Source organism: Myxocyprinus asiaticus, chromosome 8 (genome assembly GCF_019703515.2).
Source record: "Myxocyprinus asiaticus isolate MX2 ecotype Aquarium Trade chromosome 8, UBuf_Myxa_2, whole genome shotgun sequence".
NCBI classification, from domain to species: Eukaryota; Metazoa; Chordata; class Actinopteri; order Cypriniformes; family Catostomidae; genus Myxocyprinus; species Myxocyprinus asiaticus.
Genome location: NC_059351.1, coordinates 52,735,001 through 52,758,824, shown reverse-complemented (window position 1 = coordinate 52,758,824; position 23,824 = coordinate 52,735,001). Strand labels below are relative to the sequence as shown.

Here is a 23,824-nt window from a genome sequence, read left to right as displayed (position 1 = left end):
TTCATCCCAAAGGTGCTTTATCGGGTTGAGGTCAGGACTCTGTGCAGGCCAGTCAAGTTCTTCCACACCAAACTCGCTCATCCATGTCTTTATGGACCTTGTTTTGTGCACAGGTGCGCAGTCATGTTGGAACAGGAAGGGGCCATCCGCAAACTGTTCCCACAAAGTTGGGAGCATGGAATTGTCCAAAATCTCTTGGTATGCTGAAGCATTCAGAGTTCCTTTCACTGGAACTAAGGGGCCAAGCCCAGCTCCTGAAAAACAGCCCCACACCATAATCCCCCCTCCACCAAACTTCACAGTTGGCACAATGCAGTCAGACAAGTACCGTTCTCCTGGCAACCGCCAAACCCAGACTCGTCCATCAGATTGCCAGATGGAGAAGCGTGATTCGTCACTCCAGAGAACGCGACTCTCTAGAGTGCTTTACACCACTGCATCCGACGCTTTGCATTGCACTTGGTGATGTATGGCTTGGATGCAGCTGCTCGGCCATGGAAACCCATTCCATGAAGCTCTCTACGCACTGTTCTTGAGCTAATCTGAAGGCCACATGAACTTTGGAGGTCTGTAACGATTGACTCTGCAGAAAGTTGGCGACCTCTGCGCACTATGCGCCTCAGCATCCGCTGACCCCGCTCTGTCATTTTACGTGGCCTACCACTTCGTGGCTGAGTTGCTGTCATTCCCAATCGCTTCCACTTTGTTATAATACCACTGACAGTTGACTGTGGAATATTTAGTAGTGAGGAAATTTCACGACTGGACTTGTTGCACAGGTGGCATCCTATCACAGTACCACGCTTGAATTCACTGAGCTCCTGAGAGCGGCCCATTCTTTCACAAATGTTTGTAGAAGCAGTCTGCATGCCTAGGTGCTTCATTTTATACACCTGTGGCCATGGAAGTGATTGGAACACTTGAATTCAATTATTTGGATGGGTGAGCGAATACTTTTGGCAATATAGTGTATCTCTAATCATCTTTGTGGATGTGTGACGTGTCAAGTGACGAAATCTGTGACGTCATTGCAGATAACTTAAATGGAATTTCAACTAGGCAAAATATATTAACAGATATCATTAATGTTCTTTTTACTAGTCAAATTATAATTGCAGATATCTCAAATTAGCATTCTGACTAGTCAAATTATAATTGTGACTCATCAAAATGCAACTGTAGATATCTAAAATATAATTACGGATAGTTAGACAAAAGCTTTAAAAGCCAAAACGGCGTGCGATAGCAGTCGACTCGAGTGCAGGCAAGACGGAGGAGAAGTTAAAAGTTTCTATGAGCGATTTCACTGTTCTATATCATTTATCTGTAACCACATACATAGTTACGGCCTAATAAAATGATGCGTGGAAAACCGTGTCTGCATTCTGAGTGAGTTTGATATATTTCATGTTTCATATATTGATAGAACGTTCGTCTTGTTTAATGATATGATGCATTAAGCATTGCTGCAGGTTATATAAAATGCAAAAGAACTGATTCCTTGTCAATTTAGTATGATGTCTTAGTTTAATTGGCAGTATCATCTGTAAACAGCATTTCAAACGCTACTATGGTCAGTTGTGCAGTCCACCAATAACGTTAGAGCGGCGGCAGCAGGAACGCCCACCAGCGACACAGATCGCAAAGTCTAGCGACATGTTACCCATGGTGTGAATGGAGAGTAAAGCCCCATTCACACTGTCAGCGATTTTGTCACTAGATTTTGCTAGTCTCTGTATTTCTTGTCGCTAGTGGGCGTTAATACTGCTGTAGCTCTAATGTTATTGGTTGGCTGCACAACTGGCCATAGCTTTAGAAAATCTGATGGCAGATGAGCTAGATTGCCAATAAAACAAATATATCATTCTTATATGACAAGGAATAATTAGTTTTGCCTCTGATAATGAACATTCTGCAGGGGAGAGTGCTTTTATATAAACTACAGCTGTGCTCAATGCATCCTGTCATGAACAAGATGAACAGTCTATTAATGTATGAATTAAACGCACTTAAAATGTCGACAAATTCTGGTACATCAAATAAGTTTACTTGTCACTAAAAACGAGCATTCTGGACGGAAAAGTGTTATAAACTGCAGCAATACTCAATGCAGGGGCATAGATTCCAGGGGGGCAATAATCAAAACAAGCAAGTACAACACCCCCATTATTTATACCATGATCAGTGGAAACATGTAAATGCCTCACGCTGCACCCCCCAATGTTCAAGCCAAATCGACGCCACTGACAATGTATCAATCAAACTCACTCAGAATGCTGACAATTTCTGACACGATTTTCCATTCATCACTGTTTTATTATATCCATAAGTGGTTACAGAAACATGATATAGAACAGTAAAATCGATGACAACAACAACTCCTCCATTTTCCTGCACTCGTTTCCTGCACAGTTTCACTGTCTTTTCTCATTGGCTGTCGCTGCGCGATATCACTCTGCATTTGCATCAAGTTGAACTTTTAGAAGGGACCTCTTTCGTCAATCTCGCGAGATTCTACAATTCTACAGATTATACACGCGTTTGAAGTCGCACAGCAACGACTAGTAAAAGAGTATTTTAAATTGCCTGTTTTGATAAATAGTCATTCTTGATGATCAATTCAAGCTCTAAAATAAATATTTCACACAATAAATGTTATAACTTCATCTCTATTTGTGCTACTGTCAGTAATGAGATATTGTAAGTCAGTGAAGTACATCAATCAGCGCTGGTAAAAGGAGACTGACTGGGTGGTCTAGTGTTAACTAATTCATCCTGTGCATAAGAGGATAAGGGATCTAACCCACCCATATGCAACTTTATATTTTATTAACAAAGATTTCATCCGCACCTCAGGGGGTGTATATCTTGAGTGGGGACACATTTGTTTGCATTTTTCTATGGGATTCGACTGGAAAAGAGCGCAAACTGCGGAACTCGCACCAACGAGGAGCACTCGCTGCCCATTCTCGATTCCTCATGTATATCACTGTAGCACATATGTTGCTATCTTCTTATTACTGTATAATTAACACTTATGTTGTTTAAAATGAAAAGCAGTTCATGAGCATGCTGTTGTTATTTTGCTAGCAATCTTGAACTGATCTTTAACTTTATATGGTGTTCTTTTGATAAACACAGTTAACTGATGAACGTAGTTACACAGACTATAAATAACAGGCTGCACATTTGCGAGAAGTTGACGAAAGACAGATCCCTTCTAGACATACCCAACTTTGTCGTGTCTCTTGACACGTCCACATCCTGTCGCCAGAAGTCGCCAGCTCTCATTGAAAATCAATGGTCTCCTGTCGCATCCAGCGACAAAACTTCTGACAATGTAATCGTGGCTTAAGCCGGGTGTACATTTTCAGCTGTGAAAAGTCCGATTCCTAATGTTCATAATGCGTTGTTATCTTAATTTCTACTTTTAATTAAATGCTACGTTGCACTAAAATCAGTCATTGCTGTTGAACATCACTTCACTGCAACGTTCTGGGAACGTAGTTCGTGATTGTGAAAAATGACCACTAGAGAATGTTCTGTTTAAGTTCTTATTGGGTTTTCACACAAAAACCTTTATTGTTGAAATTTGGAGAAATTAAGTAAGAATTTCCCACAAACGACTTTGAATGAAATGCAGACCAGAGTGGGTGGGGCCAGGCTGTCAGGGCGGAGCCATTGGCATGTTCAGGTTATTTTTCACATCTTTACCACAGAGAGAAGGAAATATTGTGCATAGAGTGTGAATATTTATGTTTATGTGACTCAGTTTTAGTTTCCCTTCGCTCAGCTCTTCTACAGCTGACTACACAGCTGTCCTGTCATCTGATGCCTGCTGTGGGTGTTTTGTCCTGCAGGTCAGGGGAGGTATAACGGTGACCCAAGGCCTGAGGTTGTGCTGCTCCCTGAAAGTGGACACTGGCCCTAAAGGAGGTGTGTGTGCCAGATGGAGTGTTGGGTATCTAGGGTGTGTGCTGTATGAATGTGTGTCTGTATAGGGTGTGTTGGGTGTCTTGGGTGTGTATCATAAGAGTGTGTGAGCGTGTGTAGGGGGTGTTAGGTGTCTGGAGAATTAGGGTAGCGTGTGCAGGGCACGTGTGTCTGTTCCATCTAAAACTATTCTTATTGTGAATTCTGAAAGTATGTTTCCTAGATTTCGGTTTATTTTCAATTATAATTTATATTTTGAATCCCTGAATTTGAATGCAGACTTTATAATGTATATTGGACATATTTTATGTTTTTGGCAGTAATCGGTATGATTGTAGATATTATAAATGCATAGGCTGTGGATTTAACTAGTTGATTCATTGTGATTAATTATATTAAAATACATAAAAAATAAATAAATAAATAACTTAATTAATCATGTCCCTGGACCTGGATAAGGATAAGGAACATTTCTACTAGAGCCCTGCACGGGAATGTTTTCTTAATCCCCCTCCCGCCCGCTCCCGCTGAATTTCTGACCATTAACGCCCACTCCCGCAATGTGTGTATCCACTCCCGCCCGCACCCGCAAACATTCTGTAACAGATTGTAGAGATAGTGAAGAATTTACACAAATGTTAGGGCTATGCTAAATATGTTCAGAATAACAGACATGAAACATTGCGTTCAATTAAATGGACCATAAGATAAACATGTTCATGTCAAGCTAAAGTAAAGTACCACACATGACAGATAACTTGGGCTATTTTTTATTAACCTTATAAAACTCTCTCAGCTTTTGATAGGCTGCAAAATGTCACAACTGTTAGGCTGCAGCAGAGCCTGCAAAACTAAATATGTGCAGGAAGAAGTGTTTTATCTCTGAAGGAGAGCTTACTTTGACCTGGGAGAACAGAGCAGGTATGTCGCCTCAACCCAGAGGTGCCAGATTTGTGCCTGTTATTTATTAATACTTTTGCACATTTGTTGCAACTTACAAAGTCCAATTATTTTCCATTTTTGTCAGTAACAACTGAGAAATTTGTCCAAATGTCAGACTTGCCTTGCTTTGGTTTTGTATAGTTAAAACACGCCTTAATCTTCTTTTCAACTTCATTTGTTGACTCCATCCTTCTTGTTAGCACTAGCTAAATCCCGGGACCCGTGATATATTTTTTGACCGCCCATTCCCACCCGCAGCAAAGTTAAAACCACCCGTTCCCGTGAGATTTGTGTTGGGACCCGCGGGATCCCAATCCCAATGCAGTCCTCTGATTTCTACCATATAGTTATTCAAGCTCGAAGTACCACTTGTTTTCAGCAGGGGGCAGTATGTGAAACTCCAGCTGTACAGACAACAAACCACACTCAGGCTTGCTTGACACTGGTGGAAGAAGCACAATTCCAAATGCAGGGATCTCCAGATGAGTTTTTCTAAGTTGACACAGCGACCTAAAAAACGCTGTTTATGATGCGAAACAAAAAAATTGAGACGTGCCCGTCTGACACAAATGCTTAGAACATAGAGCTGTTTTATGGGAACAAAATCACATCATAACTATTGCGGTCACGGATCCAAAAATAATAAGCGTGAATCAAAATAATAAGCGTGAATCAAAAAATAATAAGCACAGATTAAAAAATAACAAGAATGAATCCAAAATATATAAACACATTTAAAATATGCTGCAAAAACAACAACAGAAAAATGTAAGCAAAGTCATCAGAATTACAAACAAAATCATGTTTTTCTTGGTTATATTATTGTTTTTTGTGCTCTCTGACAATTTTGCTCATATTTTAATTTTTTTGTACGCTTACCCTGTATTTTTCTTTGCTTTTGTTTCCAAGTTCTGCGCTTGATTTTCCAAAACTTGTGAGTAGAGTTTCATGTAAATCAGGGGGCGTATCTATCAACCACAAATAATATAATATTGAGCAGCAGCCGTCGGAGTTACATTGGAGTGACGTCACCTCCCCTCTCCCAATGATTGGCTAGAGGAGGAGCTGTCTGATCAAGAACTGGTGGACCAATAGGGACACAAAATGCCCCCTGATTTACATGAAACTCTACTCACAAGTTCTGAAAAATCAAGCGCAGAACTTGGAAACAAAAGCAAAGAAAAATTATAGTGTAAGCATACAAAAAAATGAAAATATGAGCAAACTTGTCAGCGAGCACAAAAAACTGTAATATAACCATTCTGATGACTTTGCTTTCATTTTTCTATTGTTGTTTTTTGCAGTATATTTTAAATGTGTTTATATATTTTTTATTCATGCTTGTAATTTTTTGATCTGCGCTAATTATTTTGATCTCCGCTTTTTATTTATTTTTGCGCTTATTATTTTTTTATCTGCACTTATTATTTTTTAATTCACGCTTATTATTTTTGGATCCGTGACCGCAATACTTTTGACGGGATTTTGATCCCATACTGTTTCAGAGTTATCTTTGGTTTCATTCCAGACGTTTTTGAGAAAGCAGAAAGGTCGAACGCTTTAAGACGACTAATATTTGAGACATGTAGCTGCTCTCACACATTCCCACATTCTAATGCATACGCACAAACACACAAATCAAATTAATAATGCATTCCACACAAAAGCAAAAGAAAAAAAAATCACTTCTACCCTCGTGAGTGTTGCACACATTTGGTTGGTTCATGCTCTAAATGCCTTCTCGGTTTGGCCATTTGCCCGCCCCAGTTTGGCTGCATTACGGGAACTCTCAGCCAGACACAAAGTTTTCTGAACTCTGGACAATGCTGCTGTGACATCATGAGAACCCGGTGTCCATGGAAACACAATTAACTGTTGTCATGGTTCTCAAATAATGACAGCACAGTGTGTGTGTGTGTGTGTGTGTGAATGAATAGAGTATATTTGCCCAGTATCTATAAGCAAACAAAAAGAAACACTAGATTTATTCTTTTCACCCTTCTCTGTCCCTACTCTGAACAAAAACTTTCAATTTAACATTTTGATATTAATAATATCAATGGGGTGTAAAATGGGTGTAAACATGGCTGGGTTTATGGGGCGGCTGGGGGTGCATCGGCCCCCCAGTGTTTCCTCTTGCCCCTCCAAGACATTTCTGATCCCCCCAGAACAATGGCAAAATGATCGACTGTCAATCTGTCAATCTCTTACCCCACTTTTCCCTATGTTACAAATGTGCTTCAGAAAGTTTGTGGATAAATTGAAAGAAAACAGGGATAAAACATATGTTAAGCAGAGATCTGGATTACATTCCAAAATGTGGATGCTTGTGTCTTTTTTTATTTTTTTTTTAATGCATTTTGAGTCCAAATTCATATGTGAGAAATTGCAATAAGATGATCCAACACTATAAGAATTCATGAAATACTTTATATCAGTATAGTGTCTGGAAGGAGGACAGGGTGCTGGAGATTTGTAGTGGGATGTATGCTAAAGTCCCTGACCCCCCTCTAAAGTGAAGTGAAGGATCCAACTTGGCATTAATTAGGGGGAAACGAGCAGTAAAAACTCTATTCTGAGATATAGCCTGAAATATTTTGCATGAAGGAATAATAAAACTTAAGAGTTTCAGAGTCATAAAATGTTGGAAAGTCGATCTTATATTGAATTTTCACAATATTTATGGCAATAGGAGATTATTGCGTTACTGTGGTGGTAACGAACCTCAGTACTGAAGGAGGTGGGGGGTGGGGGGATAGATACTGTAGAAGTCATACTTTGCCCTCCATTCACTTCATTCAAACGCATCCAGAAACCTAAGCTCATGCAAATAAATGTTGTATTCTACTGCAGACGAAGGTTCAAGTTGGGTGAACTCTGATCTGTGAATTCGAATGACAAGAAGACATGTGACCAATGGGCTCAATGCAAAGAATACTCTTTTCAAAGCTGCAAGTTTACATTGTTGCAGGAAAGTGAGTAGATGGTATATTTTAACATTTTGAAAATAATATTATTTCCTATTGTTGATATTTGTTAAAAACAGAAGCCCTCGCACATAACACCACATCCTGTTCTCGCGTTTTTTGCTCAAAGTGTGTTGAGACCACTCATTTTAAGGCCTAAATGTACTTCAGTTTTCCACTTGCTGGTACATCTCGCACAAATTGCGTGACATAAATTTCGTCATCAGCACAATATGCGCAGAATGTCTTTGCACGTCATTGGCACATGCGCTTGCCGTTGACTATGCTAAAAAAGTATCACAAAGCAGTCGTAGAGCGTATGTGACAATCGCGTCCATATGGGCTCATGGTAAAAAGAGTATACTTTGAAAAGCTTAGCAGTCGACCATGCGCAAGACAGAACGTCATTGGGTAGCCTTTAGCTTCAAATGTCTGTGCATGATACTGGATGTGTTTTTATTCAGTTAGCTAGCTATAAACATGGCGAAAGCTTAACTCACTTTAGCTCAGCAAAATTTTCTTCAAACTGTTGCTTCGCCATAATAGTAGTTGACCAGAAATACAAAACTGACTGAAGAAGACAGTTTGCGCTGTTTACTATAGCACCCCTTGTGACAATGGTGAGAATGCAATGTATACTTGCAATGCATTCTGGTGGATTTTGGAACACAATGACACATCAAATTGAGCTTGAATTGCATTTAAAAAAAAAATATATATATATATATATATATATATATATATATATATATATATATATATAAAAATCACAATTCTACAATAATCCATATGTTTTTATTCCTTAGAAATTTGAAACTCATTTTGAGGGAACAGAACAATGCAACTCGTACACAAATACAATATATACACAAAATGCAAATATGCATGTACAAACTTACCCATAAACACACCGTTCAAGAACTCAGTCAGAAGAATTGACCACTCTAACAATAAACAAGGCTTTTAACAAAAGCACTGTGACCTCCTCCGGCACATGTGTGCAGGCAAGAGATGATAGATACACACAAACACACTTGCATCCACACAAGTGTTACAACACACTTTCTCAGTATCGCTTTCAGATGTGAACAATCAGGCAACAGGAACAAACAAATAAACTTCTGTAACCAAGGAGAACAACTTGAGGGTGGGTCTATCAGTGTTTACCTCACACTTCAGATGCATCCAACCGCTCCACCAGACCCATTTAACTAAAACGGTGAATCTCACGAAACCTGTCATGAGCACGTCCAGGTCATGTTTCACCCCAAAATCAAAAAGAAATAAGAAGTTATGCGTTCCATAAATAACATGAAGCCCTATTTGTTGCATTGTGACCTTTTTAATTAGTAATCAAAGTTGAACTATGATATTTGTAGTATTGCCCGACCAATTTATCAATATTAGCCTTTCACAGATATATCGGTATCGCCGTATATGTTTACCGATATGAGCAGATATGAAAACTTTTTTCAGAACATATAATGCAGAAAACAATGCTTTAGAATTGGTGTCATAATGTAGTTTGTCCAGCAAAGCGCGCTCCGACTCCACTGTTTACAGAGCTGAACTGATGGTGGTTCTGCAGCGATGCGGTGTTAAGTGGTGCGGAGTCGCGGAGTTAAGCGGTGCGGAGTTAATCGATGCAGAGTTAAGCGATGCAGAGTTAAGCGATGCAGAGTTGCGGAGTTAAGCGCTGAGGAGTTAATCGATGCAGAGTTAATCGATGCAGAGTTAAGTGATGCAGAGTTAAGTGATGCAGAGTTAAGCGGTGCGGAGTTAAGCGGTGCGGAGTTAAGCGGTGCGGAGTTAAGCGATGCAGAGTTAATCGATGCAGAGTTAATCGGTGCAGAGTTAAGCGGTGCGGAGTCGCGGAGTTAAACGGTGCAGAGTTAATCGATGCAGAGTTAAGCGATGCAGAATTAAGCGGTGCGGAGTTAAGCGGTGCAGAGTTAAGCGGTGCGGAGTTAAGCGGTGCAGAGTTAAGCGGTGCGGAGTTAAGCGGTGCGGAGTTAATCGATGCAGAGTTAAGCGGTGCGGAGTTAAGCGGAGTTAAGCGGTGCGGAGTTAATCGATGCAGAGTTAAGCGATGCAGAGTTAAGCGGTGCGGAGTTAAGCGGAGTTAAGCGGTGCGGAGTTAATCGATGCAGAGTTAAGCGATGCAGAATTAAGCGGTGCGGAGTTAAGCGGTGCGGAGTTAAGCATTGCAGAGTTAAGCAGTCTTCACGGTAAGTTGCTAATTAGTTTGTGAAATACATACTGAAAAGTTAATAAACAATGACCCATCATTTTCCCTTTTCAATATTACTAATATATCGTTAACCCTGTCCCTGACAACCATGTCACTCATGTTTATCACATCTGTTTTCTATGTTAGCCAGCTATAGTTTCTCAGAGCATCTTTTTGCAGCTTAGCCGACAATGGTGCGGTGGTGGATTGTGTTTGTGTTGATTTCACGCTACGTTGTTACCTAGTTGGTGAGACGCAATGCTGGAAAGTAAATAAAGTCCATCTTTTACTCTCCATGACAATGAGCTCATAGCTAACTAGCTAACCACGTAGCTACTTTCATCCCTTGTCAGCTGAGTGGAAGCTAATGTGTAAACATATATTCACCAAACTGTTTTGTTCAGCATTCACAGTTTGGTACCCCCTTCAACCGAACAATTCCAGTCGCTGCATTTACAAAATGTAATATTTAAAAGTCTGGTTTTCCACCATTGCAAGTTTCCCCTGAACTTGTATAACAGAATACTGTGTAACACCGCTGCCGCTGTTTATCTCTTGACTCGGCAGGTGTAAATGCTTCTTGTTTTACAACCTGCCAATAATTGACTGGCAGTATTAAAATAGTCACATATGACTGATACTAAACAGTTCTGATGTTTATTTAGCTATTTATTTTATTTTTATTTATTCTTTATTTTAATGGTCAGCATTTGACTGATACTAAACAATACTGATGTTTATTTAGTTATTTATTTTATTTGTATTTATTCTTTATTTTCTCAGTGTTCATTTCTAGAATTTGTTGACAATGTTTAATAATAATGTCAAATATTCTTTGATAAAAATGTTTGCTTAAGAAAGCAGCCTTCCGAGTACCTCTGCATAGTCATATCGGTGCAAAATCGGTGAACAATCCACATAGAAAAGGTCTGTTTTCATTCCAGCTCAAAAATTAACTATATCGGCCACCATATCGGTAATCTGTGAATTTTCCCCCTCTAAAATCGGTATCGGTCTCAAAAATCCCATAACGGTCGGGCTCTAATTTGTAGTAAATCCATAGTAAACACAACGATCTTACTTTAGTAACCATATTTTAAACATGAACTTCATAGTAAAATCATAGTAATACTACATGAAAACCACCAAAGAAACGTGGTTTCTACCAAAAAACATGTCCTTGGATTCACTTTAGAAAAACTTATTGGTAACATTTTACAATAAGGTTCCATTGGTTAACATTAGTTAATGCATTAGGTATCATGAACAAACAATTAACAATATATTTTTTACATCATTTATAAATTTTTGTTAATATTAGTTAATAAAATACTACTGTTCATTGTTAGTTCATGTTAGTTCATAGTGCATTAACTAATGTTAACAAGTACAACTTTTGATTTTAAACATGCATTACTATATGTTGTAATTAACATTAACTAAGATTAATAAATGCTTAATAAGTATTGTTCATCGTTTGTTAATATTACACCATGGTGTTACTATAGTAAAACTGTAGTAACCATGTTTTTTTTCTTCTTCTTTTGTTTCTTCAGAATGATTATGATTTTTATTATTAGTTTTGGTTTTTCCTGTTATTAAAATGGTTTTATTATGAATATCATGGTTCAGCAATGGTTATTGAAGTAAAACCATGGTTCATTTTTGTAAATTCCCTCCTTGTTCTCTAAGGCGCTCCGTAGTAATGATCCAAGAGTTTTAATTTTGAGTTTTTTTTTTATTATTATTTTATATGATGCCTTTAAATAATTATTTTCAACTGTATTTTCTTATTCTCAATGATGATAACATTAAAATCAGCATAGATTATATCAGTATTGGCAGTATAACAAATACGACCATGATATATATATATGCTTCAAATAAAAATAAATAAAAAATTATATATTTTTTTGCTGTTTGAGTTTGTTTTTTTTTACAGTTATGAGAATGAGAGTTTTCTTTCCATTACGGAAAGAATTGGCAGGGAGGAGGTGCTTAATTGTCATGAAAATATTGTCAGAATGACAAAAATATGAATGAATGACAGAAAATATAATTTCTTATTTCTTTTTTTTTCATTATGGGGTTAAAAAAAATTACAGGATATGTTCTAGTCATGTTTGAGTTTTTTTTAAATTCACCATTTCCAAAGTTGGACCACTTTTAGCGAGGATGCGAACCGGTACTTGACAGGTAGTGAGATTCACCCAAAATCTCAATTTGTCTTCTGCATTGTATTTGCAGCTCTGTGCAAGTGTTCTCAGTCCATGTCTATATGGCAGGGGTTTGTTCCTGAGTCCAGAGCCGACTGATAGAGTTTGATGAAGTCTTTATAATGCGGAGCACATCCCAGCCACGCTTCCCCAAATCTCACCGCTCCCGTAAAAAGAAACTCGCCCTGTCCCGCCCGTGGGCCGCAATGCTGGGGAGTCTTCACACGACCTGTCCAGCGGCCGCGCCCCCCCCCACCAGACACAAACACACGACTCTTCTGACGATACACATGACTCAGTGACACCACCACCGATGCTCTATCTTCATCAGCCTCCTGCTCGACGCTCTGAATATTGCCGCGCACCGCTGGGAGAAAAACAGAGAGATATAAGATGACAAAGATTTGTGTATTCTGAAGATAGACAGAATTTTTATAATATTAGAAAAATATGATCAGAGGGAGGTAACAAAAGAATCTTACCAAAGTCACTGGTGCAGAGAGCCATTAGCACCTCCTGATCAGTGCAGGGCCGGCATGCAGCTGAAACAAACATACACGCTAACATTAGACTGAGAATTCAGCTTTGATATACAGTATATATGTGGCTGCAGGGAAATCAAAACTTTTGAACAAAACTACCCCTTAAGTATAGAAATCTAGTGCTTTAACCAATTCTCTCCTTTACTGCTTAACAACATCTGAATAAAACACACACACACACACATACATATTTCTCGGGCACATCTGGATTGTGTTGCGTCACACCCTGCAAACTCCAGCTGTGTCTGACCCAAGCATAGAGCTATAAAATACCTGGAGAGAGCTATCCGTTAGCATCCCCATTCATCTCTATGGATAACGATGTGCTATAATGTAATGAAGTCATTTAAATTTAAATTGTTCTTGGAAATGTGTTTATTTTGTCATAAAACACAGCTACTTTTGAATGGCTGTCTATGGAGAAACATGCTTTTTGCCATCGGGTGGTGTAGATCCAGCATATACCAGCAAGTGCTAACAGGGACCTTCTAACCAGCCAATTCCTGACCCCCTGGACCCAAGAGTTGCTGTGATCTGTGACCTTTGCCCTCTGATCAGTTATTTGCCTCCCCCACAACCAACTCCTGCAAGTGTTTCCAGTGAGTTTGAGCCTTGCTCTTCCACACTGAAATGCCAGAAAACACTTAAATCCCCTAACTCCGCATGCAGAAAGAACGTAAGAAGCGTGACCCTGCGTCATTTCAGTGTGCGGTCTGCAACACAGCTGTCCTCGTGTTCCGCTACCAGCCAACTATTCTGAGTAAACTTCCCATCACTTTTAAAGGAATGCAATGTGAAGGTTTTTCAAAGTAACTTACATACAGTTGAAGTCAGAAGTTTACATACACTTAGGCTGAAGTCATTAAAACTAATTTTTTAACCACTCAACAGATTTAATATTAGCAAACTATAGTTTTGGCATGTCGTTTAGGACATCTACTTTGTGCATGACACATTTGTGAATTTTTCCAACAATTGTTTACAGACAGATTGTTTCACTTTTAATTGACTTTATGTGGGTCAGAAGTTTACATACACTAATTTAACTGTGCCTTTAAGCAGCTTGGAAAATTCCAGAAAATGATGTCAAGCCTTTAGGCAATTATCTTCTGATAGAAGGTGTACTGAATTGGAGGTGTACCTGTGGATGTATTTTAAGGCCTACCTTCAAACTCAGTGCCTCTTTACTTGACATCATGGGAAAATCAAAAGAAATCAGCCAAGACCTCAGAAAAAAAAAAAAAAAAAATTGTGGACCTACACAAGTCTGATTCATCCTTGAAAGCAATTTCCAAACGTCTGAAGGTGCCACATTCATCTGTACAAACAATAGTACGCAAGTATAAACACCATGGGATCACGCAGCCATCATACCGCTCAGGAAGGAGACGCATTGTGTCTGCTAGAGTTGAACGTAGTTTGGTGCGAAAAGTGCAAATCAACCCCAGAACTACAGCAAAGGACGTTGTGAAGATGCTGGAGGAAACAGGTAGACAAGTATCTATATCCACAGTAAAACGAGTCCTGTATCGACATAACCTGAAAGACTGCTCAGCAAAGAAGAAGCCACTGCTCCAAAACTGCCATAAAAAAGCCAGACTACAGTTTGCAAGTGCACATGGGGACAAAGATCTTACTTTTTGGAGCAATGTTCTCAGGTGTAATGACACAAAAATTTAACTAATTGTCTATAATGACCATCATTATGTTTGGAGAAAAAGGGTGAGGCTTGCAAGCCGATGAACACCATCCCAACCGTGAAGCATGGGGGCGTCAGCATCATGTTGTGGGGGTGCTTTGCTGCAGGAGGGACTGGTGCACTTAACAAAATAGATGGCATCATGAGGAAGGAAAATTATGTGGATATATTGAAGCAACATCTCAAGACATCAGACAAGAAGTTAAAGCTCGGTCGCAAATGGGTCTTCCAAATGGACAATGACCCCAAGCATACCTCCACATGTGTGGCACAATGGCTTAAGAACAACAAAGTCAAGGTATTGGAGTGGCCATCACAAAGCCCTGACTTCAGTCTGATAGAAAATTTGTGGGCAGAACTTAAAAAATGTGTGCGAGCAAGGAGTCCTACAAACCTGACTCAGTTACACCAGTTCTGTCTGGAGGAATGGGCCGAAATTCCAGCAACTTATTGTGAGAAGCTTGTGGAAGGATACCCAAAACGTTTGACTCAAGTTAAACAATTTAAAGGCAATGCTACCAAATACTAACAAAGTGTATGTAAACTTCTGACCCACTGGGAATGTGATGAAAGAAATAAAAGCTGAAAGAAATAATTCTCTCTACTATTATTCTGACATTTCACATTCTTAAAATAATTAGTGATCCTAACTAACCTAAGACAGGGAATGTTTTCTACGATTAAATGTCAGGAATTGTGAAAAACTTTTAAAGTATTAAAGTTACTTTAGAGTTTAAATGTATTTGGCTAAAGTGTATGTAAACTTCTGACTTCAACTGTAGTAATTTAGTGTTTTCAACACTATCAAAGTAATTGGCAGGCACAACAACGCCACAAACATCTTGATTGTTTTGGGTTGAATGGATCACATGACGGCGTCACATGACAAAAAATATGTCATTGTTTTCGAATATCTCAGTTTTTTCCTGTCCACGCTACAACGCAAAGACTACCTTTTTAAAATCATCTACTTGGGAGAGCATTTTCGAAAAGCTGGATAAAAACACGTTTCAGTGTGGATGGAAGGCAAAAACATATAGAAATTTGTTTGTGATTTAAAACGAAAAAGTATTAGTGTGAACATGGTCTAAACTTTCATCACGTGCACACTGCACGAAACACAGCAGCGCATGGAAAACCTAAGTGTACTTTGGCCTTATCTCTTACCCTAGCAACTCTCTTAAAACCACTCCCCTACAAACCACTCACAACACAACAACATGTAAAAATATAGTTTGTCCTAGCTTAAATTTCTATTGCATCACTACTCATATTACTGTATTTAAAGATTAATTGCTGTTGTTGAAGCATTTCCTCATTTGTAAGTTGCTTTGGATGAAAGCTTCAGCTAAATAAATATTACAGTATGTAAATTAGGATATGTAAATTATTTCTCACCAGATCTTATACACAAGAGCACATTTAAACTCATACAAATATACATTAACACACACACAGGCTCCCCAACTAAAATAGATCTAAAAGAGCTCTTTAACAACTTTCATCACCCCCACTGCTGAACGACTCATTACAGGGTGGAGATGAGATTGTGATGAGGAGGATGGGGTGGGATGCCTCATCTCCTCTTACTGATGGCACACAACTGAAGCCTCAAAATGAACTGAATCACATTTTACTGTCCTCAGACCTCTGATCAGCTGTTAGCAGGAGAAATGAGGTGCTGAAACGCTCTTTAAAATGAACACACAGCACAAGTGTGAGTGGATGATCAGCTAAAGCAGGCCATGGATCCTGGACCGCAGTTGACGAAAGCGGCATTACAGTCGTTAGAGGGTTTTTAAAGCTGAGCTATAATGTTACAACATTTATGACTCTAAACCATTTAAGAGTTATTACAATGTCATTATTCTACAAGCACTGCAGACTTTAGTTAGAGTTAGTTCAGCCATAAATTTCAATTCTGTATCTATACAATAACTTAAGGCCAAAGTATACTTTGGTTTCCGTGTGCCGCTACATCTCACACATTGTGGTTGTGACACAAATTTCAACTTCAGTACAGTACACGCACACTATCTACGTGCGGCCAAGTTTTCTAGACACACGGACAATCTGTATCATTGCATGTCATTGCTGCATGTGTCTGCTGTTGACTTATGCTAAAAGAGGAAAACAAAGCAGTCATATCGTGCATCTGACGAACGCCTCTGTACGGTCAAAAGAGTATACTTTGGAGATGTTATTTCCTTTAACTCTTAAAAACTGTTTAAAATTCTTGTTTTAGCTCAGCGGTTGATTGACAGGTGTTTCGCTGCTGTTCGAACACATTTGAACAGATAAGCATGTACACTACGAGCCCAATGTGGTCAAATGCACAGATTCAACCATGAAAAATCGACCACCATTTATCAAAATGTTTTGGACCCCATTTACACCCATCTTTAGCATCATCCCATTTCAAACAGATCGCCTAAAATGCATCTTAATAAGTTTAAACGTGGCCCCAGTCCCCTTTCACTTTTTTTGTTTGGAAAATAGAAGATGGCTTGCGTAAATGATGACGGAATTAGAAGTTTCACATTTTCAGCCAGACATTATTCTAGTAAATTTATAAAACCATTTAGCTAGTGGTGACTTTTGAGAGGTCCCACAATATGCAGTATGTGATTTTATTCTTGTCAGGACATTTGGTCTCCACAATGCTGGCAAAACCTCACCCACACACACTCTAATCCCTGTAGATGAATCGGAGGAGGCCTGTCCAATTTGAGAGTGAGTGAGACCAACAGGTGAGGATCTAAGGATACCTTAAGACTTACGTTTATAAATTGTGACCCTCATGGTATGAGAGATAAGAGAGCGTGACAGAAAAAGTCACGGGGGAAGGGAAAATAGAAACAAAAGAGAGGCTATATTTTCACATGCTATTAAAAAAAACTACAATAAGCATTACACAGTGCCATATTCAGTTAGTAGTAAACTAGTATTCCATACTTGGAAAACTATACTATAAATCCTTCTTGAAACAATTAAGTTGTATAAGTTCTATTTTGTCTTTATCAACACATCTCACCATACCTGCACATCCAATATAACTATGTCTCTAATATGAAACTAGTCAATGAGAGTGTACCTCAACCTTGTTAGACCAAATGTATGCAGTGGCTGTGATTGGCAGCTCTAGAGGCTGATTGACCCGAGCGAGACCTCTTGATTAGAGTGTTTATTTTCTTCTGTCACACAGAACATGGGGTTTGTTGGGTGCGAAGGCAGGGGGGCTGGTGTTTTGTCTGTGGTTTAGGTTTTACATGGGTCAATGTGGCCAGACATTTACTACCTCCCTCAACTAGTCTTTCATGTGAATGACGACCATTTGACAATGTTGTTATTCTACCCCCAACCCTTCTCTTGAGCACTCTTTCTTTCTGTGGAACACACCTATATTCTAGGATACTGCTTCAGTGGACATTTAAAGAAAAAACGTGGAAAGCATGCCTTGATTATTTGTGACTAGAATTGCTTTAAACATTTTGAATCCACTCGGCCACAATGGATGTTTAAATTATGATGATACATTATGATATCGCTTACTGTAAATCATCACTTCAGAACAAATATATAAATAGTTTGAGTTTGTAATATATTGTTTATACATTTTTGGGCTAAATCGCTCCACAGCCCAAGAATACAACTTATAGTAAACAGAATTTACAAACATAAGAAAGTAAAAAAATTCAGTTTTTCTCTATCTAGTTGACACATACACCAAACACTTTCTCTCTGTGTACCTGTAGGTGAGTAGAGCTCGTCCCCTGGTGTCTCTGTTGAGATTAGCTGATATTGAAACGCTGTGATTCTCTTGCTGATGTCCTGTTGAACGGACGCCTCCACGAACAGCACCCCCTCCTGGAGACTAAAGCAGCGCACTCGACCAGCGGCCTGCTCTGCTTCTGACAGCAGCGGTCTCAGATCTCCAGCTCGCTCCACGTATAGAGAGCCCCCCCGCGAGTCTCCCCGAGGCTTGATGCAAGCGTGGAGGTGTCCTCTGGGCCTCGACTGCAGATTGGGCCTGAGGTTGATGATGATGGCTCCTGTGGGATAGAGCCACTCTAAGGAGCCTTCTGCACAGCGCAGATATACCTGCTCTACATCCCGTGCATGAGACTCATGCATTAGACCACTGCAGAGAAAAAGAGGACAAAGAGTGGTTTAAGCCTAAAGAATCCTTCGCTTTGACACAAAAGCTATGCGCCTGCATACAGTCGAATGCAAGCCTTTCAAAGTATTCTTCAGTTGACTGTGCGCATAAACAGGTGGTTGGCGCATTCGCACTACAACTGCTATGAGATAGTGGACTATTTATTTTAAGGAGTTTAGACCCATAAATGTGTTTTTATATCCCTTTAGACTCGAGATACAGCAGGTATCTCCTGATCTCCTCAAACATGCCCTCTTGACATGCACATCCACTGCTGTTGTTTCTACAGTACCTTCGTCTTCAAATGTTTAGTGGCGATCTTCTTCTAGCGCTTCTTCGTGACAGCAATGGCTCAACTGTGAGTGTTGCCACCTTGTGGACCCACTAATTAGTGCTTATAATCCCAGGCACATACTGTATGCAGACTGCGAGTTCAGAGCACGCACGGTTAAAAAAATCGGGCTGCATGTGTTCAGTGCTCAAGCACTCTGCTGATGACGAAATTTGCGTCACGCATCCTGTACGCAGATGTTTAGCTTTCGCGTTTGACCGAAGAATACTTTGGGCTTAAGTGTCTTATCCAAGGTTCTCCTTAAGGGGCTCGACCATAGCCAGATCTAATGGGGGGCTGATTTTTCTTGTGCCTCACAAAAACTTCAGACACCCCCATCCCAGTAGGATGGCACAACGACCAAGCCTCCCCTTCCCTGTTCGGATGGCGAAACGAGAAAACCTACGGCCAACACTAAAGGTCTAAATGCCCCACCAAAGATCTCATCCTAGTAACGGCCTTGGCTCGAGCCATCAACCTTCTGGATTCCAGCCCTGTGCTTTAACCACTACACCACACCAAAAGAGGCTGATATGTAAACATGAGCCTCTGTCAGCACAGAGGAATAAAATTGCTCAATTTCAAAGGAGACAGAAATCCGAGAGCTTTAAAGAACCGTGACAAATTTGGATGTCTCAAGTTTTTTTTCATGCTTGATTATCCATTCCATTGACCTTTCCAGAACCTAACTCCACATCATCTCTCAGACCTCATGAGGGCTTTCTGTACAATAAGGACAGATCAGTTATTAAGTCAACTTCTTGCTCATAAGAAGGGTTATATTGGTATCTTTTGACTTCATTGGTGCTGCATGGAAACAGATGAACGTTATCTTGTTTTTTAAAAAAGTAAAACAAGCTGTCATCCAGATGTGACATTTTTATTTTCCCTGCGACAGCACTTTAAAGTGGTTGTGGGTTGCTAATTTAGGGATGATTACAGTGTTTGTGCCTGTTTCAGCTGGATTCATGCCCACGGGTGTGCAGAAGCTTTAAGATATAAACTCTTCACCAGGTGTCAGACTGTCTCCTCTGAAAAATTATACCCTCATTTTGTGCCGTGCACTAAAAAAATTGAGGGCTGGAACTAATTATGAATCATTTCATTCAGAAGGTTTGATTCAAAAACCCATTAATCGATTAAAAAACACTGATTAATTGTTTCCAGAAGGCATTTTAAGTTTCTCAAGGGGTAACAGGAGTATTTAATCAAAGATAAAGTTGGTTAAATATACTGGATATGGTTACATGTCACCTACTTCACAAGTTCATAAATTGATGCAATTTAAAAACACTTTGCGAATTGGTTTTACTAACTAATGGTACAGAACTGGTCCAAAAGAAGGATTTGCTTGTATAAGATTGCTTTCCATGAGGAAAAGACAAGAATTTAAGTAATTTAGCTAAAATTTGAGTAATATTTTATGGTTCTTTTTTAAATGAGCAACATGAACATTCTTCGAAAGGTTTCCTTTTGTGTTTCCACAGGACATGAGGGTGAGTAAATGATGATTTAATTTTCAGAATTGGGTGAAGTATTTTAAGACTGCAGCTACAGGGTTCATGGCTTGGCATTATAATTAAACAAATGATTTTTTTTTTTTCTTTGGACTTTGGTTTCTGTTACTGAAATCGGTGCCAAATGTCCTCCGGAGAAAAAGACCAGAATCCCACACGCCTGACCCTTAAATTCCCCCCATTTCATCCGTCTGGCTTTTAATTAACGTTATTAAATCATTTTCTGGAGTCAATTAAGCCGTGGAGTGCCTAATAGAGGCCAGATTCGGCGCGGTCTGGTTCAAAGAGCTAAACGACCGAGTTGAAAAGAAAAGTGCAAGTCAGCTAAAGTTAAACAGAGGTAATGAAGTACAGCGAACTGAGAGAACGAACAGACTGAGCTGAACGTCACTGTGAGCGCAGGAAATAAGTACGAGTGAAGCCAAGCCAAACGAATGCTGCTCAGCGCTGAATCCGATCGCACGGATGGTTTCAATGAACCTGTTCAAAACCGAAGCTTTCTAGTGTTATAATTTTTATACATATTTTGCATGAAATAAGTACTACAAACCAGGGGCGTGTCCAGGATTTTTTGGCAGGGGTGGAAAAGGGGTGTCAAGTGTTGAGTAAGGGGTGGCATCCAGTAAGTTTGTCTGACAGGTTGGAGGCTGGGGTGGCGAAGAACATTTTTAGGGTGGCAGCTGCCACCCAGTGCCACCCTTCTGGCCCCGCCCCTGCTACAAACGCTTTTGCAGGTTTTGACTTTCCACTGAATCATTTAAAAGAATCGTTTCAAAAGAACAATGGTGAATCGGGCGAATGTCAGCACAGCACATGTCCAATATAAAAGTGCATGTCCTCCCCCATCATCTTAAGCATTTATAGGCTAATGGTGATCAAAGACATTTAATATAGTGTAATATACAGAGTAAAACCTGAGTTAAAAATGTGTGTGCCGGCCTACATTTAGGTATTCATATAAACGTAAAAAAAACAAAACAAAACAAAAAAAAAATTAAATAAGCAATACATGTATCCAGGATCACTATTCAAAAAGCACATGTTTTAACAATTATGTCCAAATTATTACCCTATAATAGTAATGCATCTGTAACTTCTTTTTATTTAACTTTTAAAATAAACTAATAAAATCATACAATTTTACATAACATATTACTACAAAACCTATTTATAAAAAGTTTCAAATGAAGTCTCACCTTCCTCTCCAGTTGCACTGGTCGCTGGAATATTGTGCAGATCCACACAGGACAAGAGCTGATAAAAGTGTTACTAAAATCATCATCCAAACCCCAACAATCTGCCCAACTCGAACTAGAATCCACTGTGCCTGATCAGTTCAGACTACATGACCAGTTCATAGGTGACAGATGAGAACAGAGATGAGAGTCAAATTAAATCCAGAGTGAAGAGTTCATGCTGCGAGTGTGACTGAAACCCACCAGATAAATCCAGCAGAAACTTTCACCCACATCCAAAAATCACAGACATGACACACCTCCAAACCACGCCTCCGTCTACAATGCGAGCGTTTGTTTTTTTACTTATACAAAATATTTTTATGCATGTGCAAAAAGCCCATTATTGTCTTAAAAGTACACCAGCTGTGTGTCTTCATTGACTGTAATGTATAACCACAACCTATGCAGATTTGTTTATTTATTTATTTTTTTTTATATTATGATGCATGTTCATTATGCATGTGTGCATGCATGCATGCATGCAGTATTATGTATTTGCATGCTAATACATCTTTAAACATGTAAAATACATTGGAATACCCACATTTCCACGATACTTGAATATGGCTGATTATTCAGTCACAAGAGTGCAATGGTGTTCATGGTACCAGCGGCACAGTACTTTCTTTTAAGGTGGTATAAGACTTCCTGTGTGTGTCTTGAGGCTCTCCTGTATATTTTTTAGCTCTATGAACAGTCGTATCAGGTGTGGCTGAGCGCGCGCTGTTATTACAGACGCACGCGCCTCGCGTGCAGTCACAAAACCGACCCATCCGTTCACATACTCGGAAAATATTAATATAGCATGACCATGATTCGGTACATTTTCAAGAGCTGTCCTTAAATATGTAAGACTATAAAAACATAAATGATACCCCTTACAAAACCATGCTTTTACAACAGAATCCGAGATATCAGTAGGGTTTGGGCCAGATCTGGCTTACATTTGGCACTTCTGGTTTGGTTCTGCAATGAAATGGCAATGCTTTTGTTTGAAATAGCATTTGGCTGGAGTCTGGTGTGATCGACTAAAAGAAACAAAGCAAGGACAGAAATTAATTTGGCGTTAAGTCAAACTAAATAGGCTGAGATCTGGGCTGAGTCCATTTTGCCAAATGAAGAAAAAGATGCGCTGTCGGCTGAATTATGGCATGAGTGCGGATAAACAGTTTAACCATGGTATTTGTTGTAACACTATAAAACCACAAAATTAACCATGGGTACTAAAGTCATGGTTGCTACAATATTACTATAGTAATAATACCATGGTTAATTTTCATAAGAGTATTATTAATTATATATATATATATATATAGTTCTAAAATGTATTAATCAGTAATCCCACGTTAATTAATGCAATTATTAATTCATATTGTTGTGCTCTTAAATTTACATTTAATTATTTAGGAGGCACCTTTATCTAAAGCGACTTACAAATGAGGAACAAATCATACAAGAGCAACAATATCTGCAGTATCTCACTGATACTGAGACAGAACAAGATTTATATTTAAGCAACATTTTTTTTTTTTTTACATTTGCACTTATTTGCAAACAGTAACATGAAACCAGAAAATACCACAGAGATCACAGTAGCAGAGTTGAAATATCAGTCGAGCATGAGAGGTGTTGTGTTTCAGTGTACTATGTCAAGATGTGTTTATGTCAGACATCAGATGGTGTTATGTGATGTAATGACTCATGCTGCGCTCTGACCCTTCACCTATACACCATCCTAAATATTTACAGGCCATGACCCCTAACCTGACTCCTCAACCACACACCTACAGCACGCTCCATCACCTGAGACACGTCAAAGCTGCTGACAGACAGAGAGAGAGAGAGAGACAGAGAGACAGAGAGAGAGAGACATAGAGAGACAGAGACAGACAGAGAGAGAGAGAGAGAGACAGAGAGAGAGGAACGTGGCCCAGATAATGTCTTAATGGAAAACACACATTCCAATCTCTCTCCTGTCACACACACACAAAATAAAGCAAGATAAACGACTGTAGAGGAGAAAAGAGATAAAAGTATCCTGACCAAATTGA

The 23,824-nt window shown here is 39.2% G+C and overlaps 1 protein-coding gene across 1 annotated transcript; it reads right to left on the bottom strand.

Annotated features, from left to right (window-relative positions):
• Positions 1-8,620: 8,620 nt before the first annotated feature.
• On the bottom strand, positions 8,621-21,958 carry metrnlb (meteorin like, glial cell differentiation regulator b). Its single transcript, XM_051704852.1, has 4 exons — positions 21,732-21,958; positions 18,278-18,669; positions 12,770-12,829; positions 8,621-12,654 (listed from the first exon to the last, which is right to left on the bottom strand). The coding sequence occupies exons 1-4, from the start codon at positions 21,815-21,817 to the stop codon at positions 12,335-12,337; spliced, it is 858 nt and encodes a 285-aa protein (XP_051560812.1). The 5' UTR covers positions 21,818-21,958; the 3' UTR covers positions 8,621-12,334.
• Positions 21,959-23,824: the final 1,866 nt, after the last annotated feature.